Genomic DNA, 16,999 nt, shown 5'->3' on the forward strand with positions numbered 1-16,999 from the left:
AAGACTTTTCATGTGGCCAAGATGTCTAGGACTTTCCTTTCTGTGTTAGGTTTGCAGAATTTATGTTGATTAGAGATTCTTTGTAGAGAGGGTTTAATTTAATCCATCTAAATTCTCTATTTCCAAATTCCTGTTTCCTTTCTATCTAGTCTGAATTAGCAGTGGAAGACCAGATATATTCAACCTCTGCATTCAACCTCTCACCTCTCACCTCTCTACTCTATCCTGCACAGCTGCCAAATTGCTGTTCCTGAAATACAGGACTGATGAGGTCACTCTGCTGCTCAGGAATCTTCAGTGGCTCCTTGTCTCCTTTAGGATAAAATGCAAACTCCTATACTGCCTGCTTCATTCTTTAGTTCTAGGATGATTACACATTATTCCTGTTCAGACTTCCACGCTTGGGGTAAACTGGCCTGCTCTCTGTTCCCCATATATGACATTCTGTCTTCTGCTACTACCATCCCTAGAGTGCTCTACTTTTGTTACTGCTACTGTTTGGAACCCTGGCTCCTGTCAGGGCTCTGGCCAAGTGCCACCCTTATTAAAGAGGACACTCCTGAGTCCCCCTAGTTGTTAGTCTCTACCATAGCATAATCACTGCTTATTTTGTATAGATTTTGTGTTTATATAGCTGCAAATAGGTTGTATCCCCCAATAGGAATGTAAGCCCCTTGAGGGCATTAACTGTCTTAATTTGGTATTTATATCCCTAGCACTTGGTATAGTGTCCTGGCACATAGTAGCCACTTAATAAATGTTTGTTGATTGATTGATGTACCCTTCATCCTGTCCCCTGCTGACCTGTCTTACAGATGACCTCTTTCTTTCTATGATCTTCAATCTCTCCTTGTCTGCTGTCTTCTTCCCTGGGGCCTATAATCATACTTGAGTGTCCTCCATCCTTAAAGAACCCTCAATAGAGCTAAACTCCTAGATCTCTCCTCCCTTTCATAGCTAACTTCTGGGAAAAGCTATCTGCCGTCATTGTTGCCACTTTCTCTTCTCTCATCCCTTCTCAGTCTGGCTTCCAACTTCATCCCTCAATAGAAACTGCTTTCTCCAAAGTCACCAGTGATCTCTTAATTGCCATATCTGGTGGTTGATCAGATTCTAGGCCTTCTCTAGGTCACTGCAGCATTTGATGTGTTGCACTACCCTCTCTTACTGGATACTCCTCTTAAAATTTTTGCAGCACTATTCTTTCTTGGTTCTCTTCCTAACTGTCTGTGGGTTCCTTCTCAGTCTTGTTTGCTATTTCATAATTCGTATAATTTCCATCTCTTCCCGCCTCTTCCTCCCCCTCCCCCACCCCGGCTGTAGCTCAGGGCTCTCCTCTGGGCCTTCTTTTCTCTTTATACTCTTTTACTTAGTAACCTTGTCTGTTCCTATGGATTTCATTATTGTTTCTATGCAGATAACTCCGAGATCTACATATAATTCAGCATTAGTCTCTCATAAGCTCTAGTCTTATATAACAAATGAGAGAAATTATTGTTTTACTATTATATTGATAACCAATTATTAAATTGATGTAAAAAGTAAAAAGTCAGTCTCTGAAGAACATGACTGATTGATGAGATTATCCCAGCCCTCAAGGAAACATACTCTTCAGTCTTGGATAGGATCCCAACCAACTAGGAGACCTAATTTTTACTTAGATTGTAAATAAAATCCAGTCAGGGTGAGAACAGGGGAAAGGAGCCCCTGTCCTTATACCCCTCCATTTGAGTTTAGGGTGACCCAGCTCACGAAGGAGAAAACCAGCCAGAGAGGTCTGGATGAAAATAACTTCCCCTGCCCAGATTGCTGGAGGTGGCTGAGTCTCATAATCAAACCATGGTCTCAGCAGGAAGAGCTGAAGACTTCTAGCCCACCTCCTCATTAAATGTCCACCCATCATGGCTGATTTCCACTTGTCAGGAGAATTCCTTTTCAAAAGGTATTGAAGGCTTTCAGGCTTTCCATTGGTCATCTTTGGTTACTGAAAGAAACCACTGACCATCAATGTATTGATTGCTGGCTGGCCTAATTGATAAATTGATTAAGTACCCAGAAACTCTGTGCTAGATGTTGGTGATAGACATACTGAGAAGGGAACAACCCCTGTTATCAAGGAGCTTCTGTTCTGTTGGAGGAGATATGTACCTCTATAACTATAAATAGAATAAATATGCCATTACAGGTCGTAGAGGGGAGCGCAGGGGGTGGGGGGTGCTGTGCAGAGGCACTTCATACAGAATGAATTGAAATAGACAGCTGTGGCGGGATGATTGGTAATGATAAAGTGAAATTGGCCTTTAATTTTACAGAAACCTTTCACGTTCTGTTCACATTATGCCTTTCAGAGTGGAATGCGTAATTATTGCCAATGATGCAACTGTCAAAGGTGGGACCTATTTCCCAGTGACATTGAAAAAACACTTACGGGCCCAGGAAATTGCCTTGGCAAATAGGCTCCCCTGCGTGTATTTAGGTAAGTCAGCAAAAGTGACATCATTTAAATAATACTCAGAAATATAAATGAAAAAAAGGTTCTGATGAAAAAGCCTACATACCGGGATGATGACCTAGGGGATTTCTGGAGCAGTGGCCCTTGACAGTGTGGGGCTTGCTGAATCTGTTCCTCCACAAAGACTTCTCTGATTTCTTCCTTCCCCCACACTCAGCTGAAAGTAATTTGACTTTCCTTTACTCTAACATAGCATCCTTTATTCTACTTCCATATTATTTTATAGTTATTTGTGTACATTTCTCATCTGCCCCCTGACGCTTCACGAAGGCAGGGAGTTGGGTCATATTTTTCTTTATATTCCTAACAAAATCTAGCACGATGCCTTGTGTGTGGTAGGTACTCATTCAGTGATTGTTAAGCGAATGGATGAAGTCATTGACCTTCTACTAGCTAATGTTCTTAAAGTCCTAATGAGATTTTTGCTCCTAATCTACTTAGATTATTGAAAATGCACACTATTAAAATCCAGATCAGGTGTTTTGTGGATCCCTTCTCAGAAAATTGTTTTAAAATACATAGAATTACAAAGGAAACCAATTGTATTGAAATATAATTACCAAAATATTAAAAAAAGGTCATGGATCCCAGGTTAAGAAACCCTGATCTGAATGCTTGACCAGCCTAAGATTTTAGTATTAAAACTTGATTAAACAATATGTTTAGTTTGGCCATATCATTTATTTCATCATCAGAAGGTATTTGCATAATGATCCCATTCTTTTTTTCTTAACCTTACATTGTATTTTTTTCCCCAAAAATCTGCCTTATCTTCTTCTCACATCCTTTGCCCTTCTTCCCACTCCCCTCCACGTCACCCCATTGAGAAAGTAAGAAAAACAGACATCTCTGTTACAAACATGTATCATCGAACAAAACAAATTTCTGGACTGGCCATGTCCTTGAAAAATGTGCCTCAATCTGCACTGCATCCCCTCTCTATGATGATCCCATTTCTGAATCCTGATTTCTAATAAGGTGCTAGAAAGTAAGTACCTACTATGTGCCAAGTCCTTTACCAATATTACCTCATTTGCTCCTCACACCAGCTGTAGCAGATAGGTGCTTTTATATCCATTTTACATTTGAGAAAACGGAGGCAAACAAAAGTGACTTGCCCAGGGTCACACAGCTAATAAGTATCTGAAGCCAGATTTGAGGTCAGGTCTTCCTTACTCTAGGGCCAGCACTCAGAGACAGACTTTTGCTCACTATCATAAGGTTAGATGATTAATATTACCAAGGTTGGAGGGAATGGCATTTCAGATATCCCTCTGTTGAGAAGCCTATAGTTAGTGCCTGTGTATATGTATAAACAAAAATAAACATTCCCACAGAATGGCTAGTTTTAGATCAACTGTCCTTTAGAATCAGGGTTACTTTCTAGGATGATGGTTTAATCAGGTGAAATAAGTTGTCTAGTTATTTACATTCTTCAGTACCTTGAAGTTTCTCACAACTCTGTGAGCAAAGGTAGAAACTTTGGAGATAAAAGGACAGTAGGGTCATTGGACCATAGATTTTAGAGCTGGAAGAGATCCTAGGAATCATTTGGTCCACTCTGAATTTGTGGATATGGAAACTGAGGCCCAATAAAGTTAAGTGATTTGTCTAAGATCTAATTGGTACTGTGAGTGGCATAGCCAGGATTTGAACCTTGGTCCTTTCATTGCAAATCCAGCGCTCTTTCCCTTGCATCCTGATAATAATAACTGGCACTTAAATAGTGTTTTAATGTTTCTCTCTGCATCAGTTACACTATGCACCCTTTAAGAAATCAGTTTATGTATTTATTTTTAGTTTTCAACATTCACTTCCATAAGATTTTGAGTTCCAAAATTTCTCCTCATCTCTCCCCTTCCCGTTTCATTTTTGTTTTTGTATTCTTTATATTTTGGCACATAGAAAGCATTTCATGTTTGTTGAATGAAAAAGTAAATGGATGATTGATCTTTGGTCTCATTGATGGGCAGAGTCCCTCCAGGATGTAGAGTGCAGCACAGTCTGTGGGACAGGTGATGCCCTCTCATAAATCCTCCACAAGGGGTTAGTCTACTTATACTTAGGCCCTTCCTCTAGATCTTTTGATATTTTGTGGATATGAATGAAACCCTCTTTCTGCCCATTGGTTATCTCCTGCTTTTGCTCTGAATGGCCCATTTTTTCTCCATTCATACCTCTCTCTTGTCACAACCTTTATTCCTTTTTTCTTGCCTCTCTGTTACCCTTTGGGTATCCCCTGACTGTTTCTTCTGTGCTTGATATATTCTATGACATAGAACCACACAGCATCACTGGAAGAACAGTGATGTTAAAAAAAGATGGGCTTCTGTTTCAGGGAGCAACTTGGGGTCATTTAAAGCTCTCTACACTTTCCCAAAGGCTATTCAGTCTGTTCTTCTCTTCCTGTTCAGTCCTGGGCCCAGCTCATTGTCCATTCATAGCATCTATCCAAGAAAAAGGTAGTGATGGACCAGCTATATTGATTGTCTATCCAATTATGTCCTAGTCTGGACATAGGCATTCTTGTTTTCTTCTTTGTGGATAATTAGACTAAACTCGTGAGTGATTATGGGTTTCATGTAGGAGGCTCTGCAGTATTCTGGGACTTAATATGTTCTGCATATTATCCACAAACAGGAGCATCTGAAGGTTCTCATTACTTGTAGGGAATCTCATTTTGATTTGGACTCTGCTGGACATCTTCCACTACTGTGCTCTGGCTAGGATAAATCTTTGGTATTATACTTGGTTTGGGAAACCACAATTTAGTAAGGTCATTGATAACTGGAGAAAGTTCAGAGTTAGGCAGACAAGATGGTGTAAGGCCTCGAGTCTATGCCACCTGAGGATCAGTTGATAGAATGGGGTTGTTTAGCTTGGAGAAGAGAAGGCTCAGGGGGACATGATAACTGTCTTCATGTTTCTGAAGAATTATAATGTGGGGGGCAGCTAGATGGCGCAGTGGATAGAGCACCGGCCCTGGATTCAGGAGGACCTGAGTTCAAATCCGACCTCAGACACATAACGCATACTAGCTGTGTGACCCTGGGCAAGTCACTTAACCCCATTGCCTAGCCGAAAAAAAAAAAAAGAATTATAATGTGGAAGAAGGATTAGATTTGTTCTGTTTGTCCTTAGAAGGTAGAACTAGGAACAATTAAAAGCTGGGAGTGGAAGCTGGAAAGAGGCAGATTGAGACTGGATGTCAGGAAAAATTTCCTAATGTTTGGGGTTATCCAAATGTGGAGTAGGCAGTCTTGACAGTAATGAATTCTTTGTCATTGGAGATCTTGAAACAAAGAGTGGATGAAGACTTGCTGGTTATATTGTAATAAGGATTCTTTTTTTGGGTATGGGTTGGGCTAGATGGCCACTGTGGATTTTTTCCAATCCTGAAATTCTCTGAGTCTGTGTAATACCATGGGTGAGCACATATTTCCCTGTTTTATGCCTTGCTTGAACATGTTGTTGCACAAAGTTATTTTTATTTTGTCTTTATTCATTTACATAGGTGGTTCAAATATATATTTACATGGATATTAAACATTTGAATTTTTTTCCTTTGTACAAGTAGAATTTGTTATTCTATTCTCATTTTTCATTTTTTCTCCCTACAAATTGAAACATCAAAATAAATCAACCAATATTTACTAAGCACCTTCATGCTGGGTACTGTAGGGGATTACAGAGACTTGTAGACTATAGACTTTGCCCTCTTAGAGCTTGCAATGAAGGTGGAGACACAATATATGGGTGTGTGAATAGTGAAATAAAATATTTAATAATTCATAACAGTTAAAGAGGTAAAAAAAACCAATTGACAGATGATTCATTCTGACAAAAAGTGCTTTAACAATTCAGAGGGGGAAGAGATCAACTTGGGATGGGGTATTTAGGATGATGTATTGGTTGGGATTTGAGCTGGATCATGAAGGATGAATGGGTAATGGAAGGAAATGACTTTCTAGGTGGGATTGGCATGAACAAAAATCCAGAGGTGGAAACAGGCACTGAAGAAAAGAATTTGGGAAGACAAGTAGTTTCAGATTGGCTGGAAGGTAGATGAGGTTCAGATTATGGAGGGATTTGAGTGCCGGTGATAAGTGATGTTAATGTCTTAAACAGTTCTCTGTATATGTAGCTGTTTTCTTGCTGGAGGGATGTTTCTCTTATTTCTTTCCGTATTTATTTATCATTTGGAGAATGACTTATATTCTTATAGATTTTACAGAGTTCTTTATATATTTGGTATATGAGACCTTTATCTAAGAAACTGTCTGTAAAGAATTTCCCCCAATTTTCTGCTTTCCTTCTGATCTTGGCTACATTTGTTTTATTTTTTATAAATCCTTTTTAATTTAATGTAGTTGAAATTATCTATTTCACATCTCACTCTGATCTCTATCTCTTGTTTATTCATAAATTGTTTGCCTGCCCATAAGTTTGGCAAGTAAGATGTTCATGTTCTTCAAATTTTCTTGTAATCTCTCTCTCTCTATCTAAGTCATGTATCCATTTTGACGTTATCTTGGTAAATGGGGTAAGATATTGACCTATGCCCAGTTTCTGCCGTACTACTTTCCAGTTTTCCCAATGACTTTTACCAAATAATGAATTCTTATGCCAAAATATTAAGTCTTTACACTTGTCGAATACAGGTTACTATATTTATTTTCTACTGTAAATTGTATGTCTACTCTGTTCCATTTATCTACATTTCTGTTTCTTAGCCAGTACCAGATAGTTTTGATAATTATTGCCTTATAATATAGTTTAAATCTGCTAAACCGCCTTCCTTTACAGTTTTTTCATTAGCTCCTTTGATGTTCTTGATTTTTTTGTCTTCCAAATGAATTGTGTTATTATTTTTTTCTAATTCAGTAAAGTAATGTTTTGGTTAATTGGGATGGCTTTGAATATATAAATTAGTTGAGGTAAAATTGTCATTTTTTTTTATTGGCCCTGACTACCCATGAACAATTAATATTTCTCCAGTTATTTAAATCTGATTTTATTTGTATAAAAGTGTTTTTTTAAAAAATAATTTTGTTTATATAGTTTCTGGGTTTGTTTTGGCAGGTATACTCCCAAGTATTTTATACTATCTAGAGTTATTTTGAATGGGATACCTCCAACTACCTCTTCTTACAGGGTTTTGTTTGTGATATGTGGGAATGCTGATGATTTATGTAGATTTACTTTATATCCTGCTACTTTGCTAAAATTATTAATTGTTTCAACTAATTTTTAGTTGAGTGGTGTTTTCCAAGTATATAATCATATCATCTGCGAAAAGAGTTTTATTACCTCATCCCCTATTCTGATTCCTTCTATTTCTTTTTCTTCTTTTGTTGCTAGGATTTCCAATACAATCTTGAATAATAATGATGACAGTGGCATCCTTGTTTCACACTTAATCTTACTGAGAAGGCTTTTAGCTTTTCCCCATTAAACAATGCTTGCTGATGGTTTTAGATAGATTTTTTAAATCAATTTAAGAAAAGATCTATTTATATCAATACTTGTGAGTGTTTTTTAATAGAAATGAGTATTGTGCTTTATCAAAAACTTTTTCTGCATCTATTGATATAATCGTATGATTTAAAAAAACTTTTATTATTGATATAATCAATTACATTTTAATAGTTTTACTTATGTTAAACCATATCTACATCCTGGTATAAATCCCACTTGATCATAATGTGTAATCTTTGTAATATATTGTTGCAATGCTCTTATATCTTTAGTTGATTCGGGAGGTGCAAACTTACCTCGACAAGCAGAAGTATTTCCAGATCGAGATCACTTTGGTCGCTCATTCTATAATCAAGCAATTATGTCTTCTAGAAATATTTCACAGGTAATTTTCTTATTTTTATTATGAACTTAATGATCATAAACAAACTTTTCAACATGTAAAGAACAAAAGAATTGTATGTAAAACTGTGAACTATTATATAGAGTATGTTTTTTAAAAGTATGTATTAATTTAACAGGGTAATAACAGAATTGCCTTATATGTGTACCCTTCTGAAACTTTTGGTTTCTTTTGTACATTTAAAAATATTTTATTGATTTTTTTTAATCTCTGCTACTCACTGATTATTCCTGTCTGCTTCCCCCCAACCCTGTAGAAGCTCTCCACTGTAATAAATGTAGTCAAACAAAAAAAATCAGTATCCTGTCCATGTTGGAAAATGAGTGTCTCATTCTGCATTCATTCTCCATCATGTCTCTGATGAGAAGTGGGAGGCATGCTTCATTATTAACTAAAATCTTTCAGACTTGTTTTCTTTGACATAATTGTGGTCATTGTGTAAGTTGTTCCCCTGGTTTTACTCATTCATTCTGAATCATTTTTGTCAGATACTTCCAGGTTTCTTTGATTTCCTAATTTTTTTGTTATTTCTTATTTCTCAGTAATGTTCCATTGCATTTATATAACACAATTTGTTAACCTGTTTGACAAGTAGTGCTTAATAGTGATCTGGCATTTTCCCCTCAAGTAAAATGTAATGCCAAACCTCTTTCTTTTTGTTACCAATTGGAGAGGACTGTGGGTAGTTACGGGAGAGGTCAGATACTGTCACAAAACATTTTCAGATACTAATGTTGGTTAGCTTCACTAAAACTGCTTTTTCCCTGTTTTTTAAAATTCCTTATTAGAAGGGGATGGCTCTCTCAATAGAAGAGGGGGAAAGGATATATTTAGAACTGAAAGTGGGGTAAAAAGAAGAGCAATTAAAAAATTTAAAAATCTAAAGGTACTGAGTTTCAACTCTCTATTGCTTCTTGGAAAAGTTAACATTTTGTGCTTCATATGACTTTGCTAATGTGAGACTTGAGCTTAGAGAGACTATGTATTATATTTCATATTATTTTTAGTCCCTCAGGTCAATAAGTATTTATTGTCAGTGTAAGCTGTATAAAGCTCCCAAGCATTTTCCCCCTTGTAAGTATTGAACTAAAATGTGGTACAATGGAAAGAGCACTGACTCTGGGGTCTCAGGGGTTGTTCAAACCCCACCTCTGGTGCTTATGCCCTGTGTGATCTTGACTTCTTAGGCCTTATCTGTAAAACAAAGGAGCTGTACTTGATGGCTTCTGAGGTCCCTTCTAGCTCTTCAATTGAAATTGTTCTCTCCGAAGTTACCAGTGATCTCTTTTCCAGTCTAATAATCTTTTCTCAGTTCTCCTTGACTTCTTTTCAGCCTTTGACATTCTTGATCACCTTCTCCTCATTGATATTCTCTTTTCTCGAGGTTTTCAGGACACCACTCTCTCCTGGTTCTCCTCCTACCTCTCTGACTGCTCCTTCTCTGTCTCTCTTTTCTGGATCTTCATCTCAGTTGAGCCTACTAGCTGTGAGTGTTTGCCAAGGCTCTGGTCTGGGTCGTGTTATCTCTTCTTTTTCTATACCCTTTCTCTTAGTGAATTCATCAGTTCCCCATGGATTCAGTGATCTTCTCTACAGCAATGATTCTTAGATCTCTTTATCTAGACCTCACTTCTTTTTTGACCTCCAGTCTTGCATCTCCAACTGCCTATTGGGTAACTCATACTGAATGTCTCATAGACATATTAAAGTCAACATGTCCAAAACTTGTGTGCCCAGTATACAGCTTGGCACATAGCAAATGCTTATTGATTGAACAGTCCAACTAGTTGACTGACAGAATTAATCTACCTCAGATTTTAAGATAGAACTTAAAACACTGTGTTTTGGAATGTCACTGAGAGCTTTTTTTGTCCACAAATGAGCTTTGGCCTTTTAATGGCGGAAGTAGTTCTTCTAGGCCTCAGTTTGGAGCATGGTTTTCTTGAAGTCAGTCTTGGGCTCAATTCCTGCCTTAGACGCACCTCAGACACACTGACTCTGTGACTAGGGACAGAGCCTCTGTTTTTTCATCTGTAAAGTGGGTTCACCACTGTTGTAATAACTGTGTTACAGAGTTGTTGTGAAGAAAGTATCTAAAACACTTTACAGTTTTGTGTTCCTCTTCCTGTTATTTTACAGACATCTAAGTCTTTGGGTTTATTGCTGGCTCCTTTCTTTAATTTTGTCTCCCAGTTACTATTTTTCCTCTTATAGTTGCTGTCATCTATAGGATCTAGCTTGGTGGGGTCATAGGTTCATATATTTTGAGGTACATTGTTTTATAAATGACAGAATTGAGGCCCAGAGAATTTAAGTGGCTTGCCCAAGGACACATAGGTGGTCAATGGGAAGGTTGGGACATAGGGAGACAGTTTTCTTCTTTTATGTCACTTTTTAGTTTTAAGGCTCTCTAGTAGATTTGCAAAAGTCCAGGAAAATATATATTTCCTATGCCTTGTTAGGTGTACTCCATCCACAGCCAGACCCTGTTATTTCTGTAATTTGAAAAGTGGCTTTGAAATCCATTTCCTGTTGTTCTGCATAATTTTCTTAGCCTTTCACTGTCCATGGCTGATTATATTCATGTCTAATTACATATGCCAATAAACAAAAGCCCCAAACTAAAATTATTTCAAAGCTTAGCCAAATATAGTTAGTTACCTATGTGTCAACTGTGATATCTTGCTGTTTAGTCATTTAGTCATGTCTGACTCTTTGTGACCCTGTGGACCATAATGTCTGGGGTTTTCTTGGCAAAGATACTGGAGTAGTTAGCCATTTCTTTCTCCAGTGCATTAAGGCAAACAGAAATTTGCCCAACAGACTTGCTCAAGGTCACACAGCTAGTAAGTATCTGAGGCCAGATTTGAACAAGTCTTCTTGACTCTAGGCCCAGTGCTTTATATCTCCTTAGCCATCTAGCTGCCTAACTGTGACCTCTACAAATAGATTTTTTTACTCTTAGAGTATTATTTTTTCTTAAAAGATTAAACCAAGCATTCTCAGTGTAGCCAGAAACAGGTAGTAAGATGAGATTTTCTCCTTGCCTATACCAAGTGTTTTGTCTTTTTAAAAAAGAAACAAGTGGCAGTTTGATATCAGCATTTTATTCTCTTAGAGCCTCTTGTAGAACAGAGCACATCAGGTTATTATGATTGAAATGTTTGCGCCATTTTAACTTCATCCTTTTTGAAACTGTTTTATATCATACTTCTGGCCCACTGCCATTTTCCCAAGGTCTAGTTATACATTCCTTTTAGTTTTAAATATTTTTTGCTGCTCATTTAAAGAAATATTTTATATTTGTCAGAGGCTAGAAGAAATGGCAGCGAAATCAGACTAATTTTATATTTGCAAGAAAATTGAAAATTTCAAAGTATAAGATTGAGAAGCTCAAAACTATGTCAAAAATGTACTCAGCATCACATGTAGGATTTAATTATCCAATTGATATAATTCCCTCTAGCACAGATAATCAAAGGTATTGAACTAGTAGTTGTTGGTCAACTGGTATAGTAGTATCAATAAAAACTTAACAGCTACTGATTTATACTTATTTGGTAGTTTACAGTTTTTTTTTTGTGGTGGATTATTGAATGGTCAGTTGAAAATCTTTCTTCCTAGCTACAGTTTATTTGAGTAGGATATTGGATCTTAAGTAACTCATCTTTTGTGGTACCTTTCCCCAGGTGCTCAGAGTTCCTTTCCTCTCATTTACCTCTTCATTGTTATTCTTTTGAATGACTGTTTGTCTCCATTTTTTCAAATGGAAAAATTGAGGAGGGTTGGAGAAAAAACTCTTTTGATTTCCAGCCTGAGATTCTTTTTCCATTGGAGACTATCCTATAACATAGCCTATGTTTTCATAATGCAAACAAAACAAGCATGTGTTTTGTAAGCAGTTAGATCTGGATGATAATGGAATGTTTTTTAAAAGACCTTTTCCAGATATAGCTTTCATACATTTTATTTTATATCATATTGTTTTCATGGAGGAGTCAAAAACCTGGAAATACTTCCCATCTCCAGTTCTGTTTTCTCTTACAGTCCAGAACTTCATTGTCTGACTCCTTTTGGAGTAGGTGATGAATGATACCACCTATGAATTATATAGATGAATCCTTGCCCTTCCATATCTTTCCTTTTTTTTTTTGTTTCAGTACTCGTATAGATCATTTGCTCTCGTTGCATGAGGAGAGGATCCCTGAGTACTGTGTGATGGTGCACTCCAGGCTCACTAGACACCATGTGAATAAAATGGCCCTGCTCAACAGAGGCAATACTGAGACTAATGAGGGAAACTGTGATTTCTGAGGAAATTTGTTAATTTCACCCAATTATTTCTACAATGAGGTTGATTATTTAATACTATGCCATACAAATAAACAGGTGGGGAGTTACTCTTCTATGGCTTGTTTATGTATGTTTATACTTTTGTCAAGCTGTCATCTTGTTATGTATCTTTTCTCCATTTCACAGCTTTTCTTAGGAGAGTCTATACTTATTACCTGTTTTCTCATTTCCCAGTTGGTTCTCAGTACCTTGCACTCTGACTTGGTGACTCCATTGTTTGACATACTTCCCTCTTCAAGGTTACTAACTACCTCTTAGCTGCTGAATCCGGTGGCTTTTTTCTCAGTCCTCATTCTGCTTGACCACTCTTCAGCTTCTGACACTGATCGTCTCTTCTTCTTAGACTTCTTGACTTCTGTGCTGCTGTCCTCCTACCTGTTTCCCCTCTTAACCTTCATTGTTGGATCATCTTCTTTCTCCTCCAGCCTGCGAAGGCACTTCTAAATTGTCCTGTGTCTTTTCTTCTTTCTCTGTACTTCCTCCCTGAGTAAATTTATCAGCTTCCACAGGTTCAATTATCATCTCTATGCAGATGGCTCCCAAATTTCTAGCCCTATTCTTTCTCCTGAATGCCAGTCCCATTTTAACAACTGAATGTGAGACATTTCCACCTGGATGCCCCTTAGACATCCTAAACTCAACATATCCAAAATAGAAATCATTATATTTCCTGAAAAACCTGTCATTCCTCCAAACTTCCTTGTTTCTGATGAGTCTCATCATCTTTTTAGTCACTTAGATTTGCAACCTTGGAGTGTTCCTTTGCCCTCATTGTCCCCATGTTAATCATTTGCCAAGTCTTATTGATTCTACTTCTGTAGCACTTTTCCCATCTGTTCCCTTCTTTCTACTTACACAGTCTGTATCCTGAGCCCTCATTGCCTGTGATTTAGATTATTGTAACAGCCTCCTAATTGGTTTCCTTACTTCCAGGATCATCTCTTCATTCACAGCCATGATCTATACAGCTGCTGTATTGATATTACTGAAACATAGATCTGACCATGATAGTCTCCTACTCAGGAAGCTTTAGTGACTTCCTATTGCTTCTTTGATAAAGTACAAACTACTCATTTAAAGCCTGCCACAATCCGGCTCCTGCCCACCTTTCTAGGCTTATCTTTTCTTTTTTTAAAATTTTATTGCTGTGTTTTGTTTTTACAAACATTTACAGATTACTCTCATTCTCTGAGACATGTTGTAATGAAGTACAATAATTAAGCAAAACTAACAATATAGTGACCTTATTTGGAAAAACTATGAAACATTTCATATCTCCAGTATCCTTCTACCACCTTTTTAATTAAAAAAAAAATTAACAAATCTGTTTTCTCTCCCTCTTACACCCTTGCTCTATTGAAACAAAAGAGAATTTTAATATTATCCTTATGCACTCTCCATTCTAGTCAAACTGCACTTATTAGCTGTTCTCTAGATATAATCTCTCCCACGTTCTACCTCCCACATTCATGCCGTTGCACTGGTGGTATTTCATGTGGCAGAATGCACTGTCGGCTTGACTTTGGTTCATTCACAGCTGTGGTGCCACCCACTCTTGATCCTGTAGGTATTGTGTTCTTTCCCTCTTGAAATGACTACGTGTTAATTATTTTACACATATTTGGTATTTACTCCTTCTTATACATGTTGTATTAAAAAGTAAGCTTTTTTATGGTAGGGACAGTTTAATTTTTGTATCTGCTACGTATAACTCAGTACCTTGCTATGTAGTAGATGCTTAATAAGTTGTTGAATTGAGTGAAATCTTTATTTCTTCTCGTCTTTCCTTTTAATAGCCGTAAGGTGGCCTGTAGCATGCCCAACAGCTTGGTCTTTTTGCTTTTGTATTAGAGGAAGCCTGCTTTTGAGGTGTTCTTTTCTGTTTTGTACTTCTTAGTCTCTACTTTGGGCTTTCAAATGTTTTAATTGGTGTGGAGGCTGACTTTAACCTCCTTTATTCGAATTTATACTTCGAATTCTTTGGGCACTACAGTTAGGGAACTGAAAAAGGAAGCTGGACCAGCCTATGGGTGACATTGCAAACTTGCCATAAACTGCATAGAGATGGGGCCTCATTTATTAACCTTGCAAGTGGCTTTTACCTTAGGGTGAGAGGCCTATGAAATGATATCATGACAAATTTCAGGAATATAACAGCCAATTAAAAACACTCCTCCTTCTTCCCTCCCCCCCTCATTTCCTCCCTTTCTCCCTTTCTTCCTCTCACACAAACGTAAATCATTTTTAAAGAGATCAAAAATAACATGGATATTATCTGTATGTGTGTATATGCTATATTGTCACATTAGGAGGTATGTTGATGGAAAGATAATTGGGCTTGGATACTGGCTGAGAATGATATCTGTTGCTTTACTCATGAAAACGTTAGGGAATTTTTACTTTCATGGTCCTGTTGCTTCATTTGTGGTATTTTGGGGAGCAGGGAGGAGAAGAAATTTGCAGCAGGAGTTCTTTGGATGTTAATACGTACTTAATAAATATTTATTGAATTGAATAAATCATTGTGGTATTTTTTTCTCTTCCATGTTTCTGGGCTAGTATAAAATCCCATTTGTGATTTAGGTAAATATATGATTGACTGACAGGTAAATATGTGGCATAATTTTTATCTTTTGAATGTATAAACAGTTTCTACCTTACAAATATACTCAGAATTTTTCCTTGAAATGCTTGTAAACAGAGCTTGTTCCCAGTCATCTCTGGGGGTATTTGGGTGTATATTTTTATTAAGTTGCTTAGTTTTCATCAGTTATGGAGTGACATTTCTGTTCTTTAGCTTCTGTATGAATGATTGGGTGTTTTTATTTTGTCTGATGTCAAAGCAGAAGAGATTACTTTGACTACATAGACATAAACACTTTAGGATTGTGGGGATTAGAGAAAAAATGTGTCTTCTGGGATATTTGATGTAGCTTTAGCAAAGTGGTTTAATATATATCCTGAAATATATATTCTAGCAATTTTTCCACTTTTCATTTGTGTGACTTTTCTACTATATGACAGATATTACAGGTTTTTCCCTGAGGAAGCATTTAGCTTCCTTTTTTTCCCCTTTTTAGTCTTATTTCTTTGCCAGATTATCCCACTCTTGTTTTTCTCTCACTTTTGAAAACTTGGTGACAGTTTTTTCTTTTCTCTTTTTCACTTCTTTCAGTTGTCATTAGCTGTGCTGTGGTACTTAGTTCTTTTCATCTCCCCCCCCCCCCCCCCCCCCCCGCATAAATCATTCCCTTTTAGCCTCTTACATCATTAGGGTAGTTCTTGTCCAGATTTCCAAAGTTTTCCTTCTTTTGGGTAGTGGAATATTTTGAGCTGAACCTAGTATTCTAGTATGGAGAACAGGTTGATAGCATGAAATTTTGTACCTTAATTCTAGTGATCTCCATTTTTTTCCTTAACTGAAATGTCTTGCAGGTACCAAGGTACATTTAAACACACAATTTTATTTTATACACATTAAAATAAATTGGAGAGGCACCTTTACTCTCATTTATGATAACTTTTCTTATCTGGGGAAAAATCTTCCTGTTAACTTCTCCCACTGAAAATGCTATTTTTTACTTTTCATATTTGGAATAGTATTACCATTGTGGTTTCCTTTTGTAATCTCTCTTTAGCAGATATTTGTATGCCTCTAAGGAAAAATAATGGGCATAATAACAAAAAAAAGTTTTTCCTATGGGTTTTTTTTTTGATAGCTGTGATATATTTTGCCTACTGTGGCTAGGTGATTCATCATATTATTAATTTCTACCTTGTGCTTATTATTAGTTAGCCAGCCATTCATCTATTCTTCGTGCTACACTAAATGAAACAAGAAGTTTTATATAATAATAATAATTTTGTATTTATAGTGTGTCTTATTCAAAAGAACACAAAACATTTGCAAATTTCATTTTGTTAGTCCTCTCAGTATGGCTGCATTACTACCATAACCTCTGCTACTAGTTTTAGTTTGCTTTTAAGATAACTAGACCCTTTAGCCAAACCATTCTTTAAAAAAATAACAATTGACATTTCCCAGAAAACACTCAAACCAGACACTTTTCCAAATACATTCCCTAAAAAACAGCTGGTTTGTTATACCTGTCTTTGACAGGAATCAGGGCTATATCTTTTAATTTTGACAACATGATACAAGCAACTATTGTTGACCAAAGGTTTGCTGCCTCCCTATGTTGACTTTACTTTTATTTTGTTTATTGTTATTTTGGCTGTGTTTTGTGTTTTCT

The 16,999-nt window shown here is 36.8% G+C and overlaps 1 protein-coding gene across 2 annotated transcripts in view; it reads left to right on the plus strand.

Annotated features, from left to right (window-relative positions):
- Positions 1-16,999, plus strand: part of MCCC2 (methylcrotonyl-CoA carboxylase subunit 2) — an 86,751-nt gene that overhangs the window by 14,565 nt on the left and 55,187 nt on the right. For both annotated transcript variants that reach the window (XM_078153151.1, XM_020998486.2), the window contains 2 exons: positions 2,349-2,476; positions 8,263-8,375. In XM_078153151.1, coding sequence (XP_078009277.1) covers positions 2,349-2,476; positions 8,263-8,375 — 241 coding nt within the window. The remainder of the gene's footprint in view (positions 1-2,348; positions 2,477-8,262; positions 8,376-16,999) is intronic.

The sequence above is a fragment of the Phascolarctos cinereus genome, unplaced genomic scaffold (genome assembly GCF_003287225.1).
Source record: "Phascolarctos cinereus isolate Bilbo 61053 unplaced genomic scaffold, phaCin_HiC Scaffold_4;HRSCAF=312, whole genome shotgun sequence".
NCBI classification, from domain to species: Eukaryota; Metazoa; Chordata; class Mammalia; order Diprotodontia; family Phascolarctidae; genus Phascolarctos; species Phascolarctos cinereus.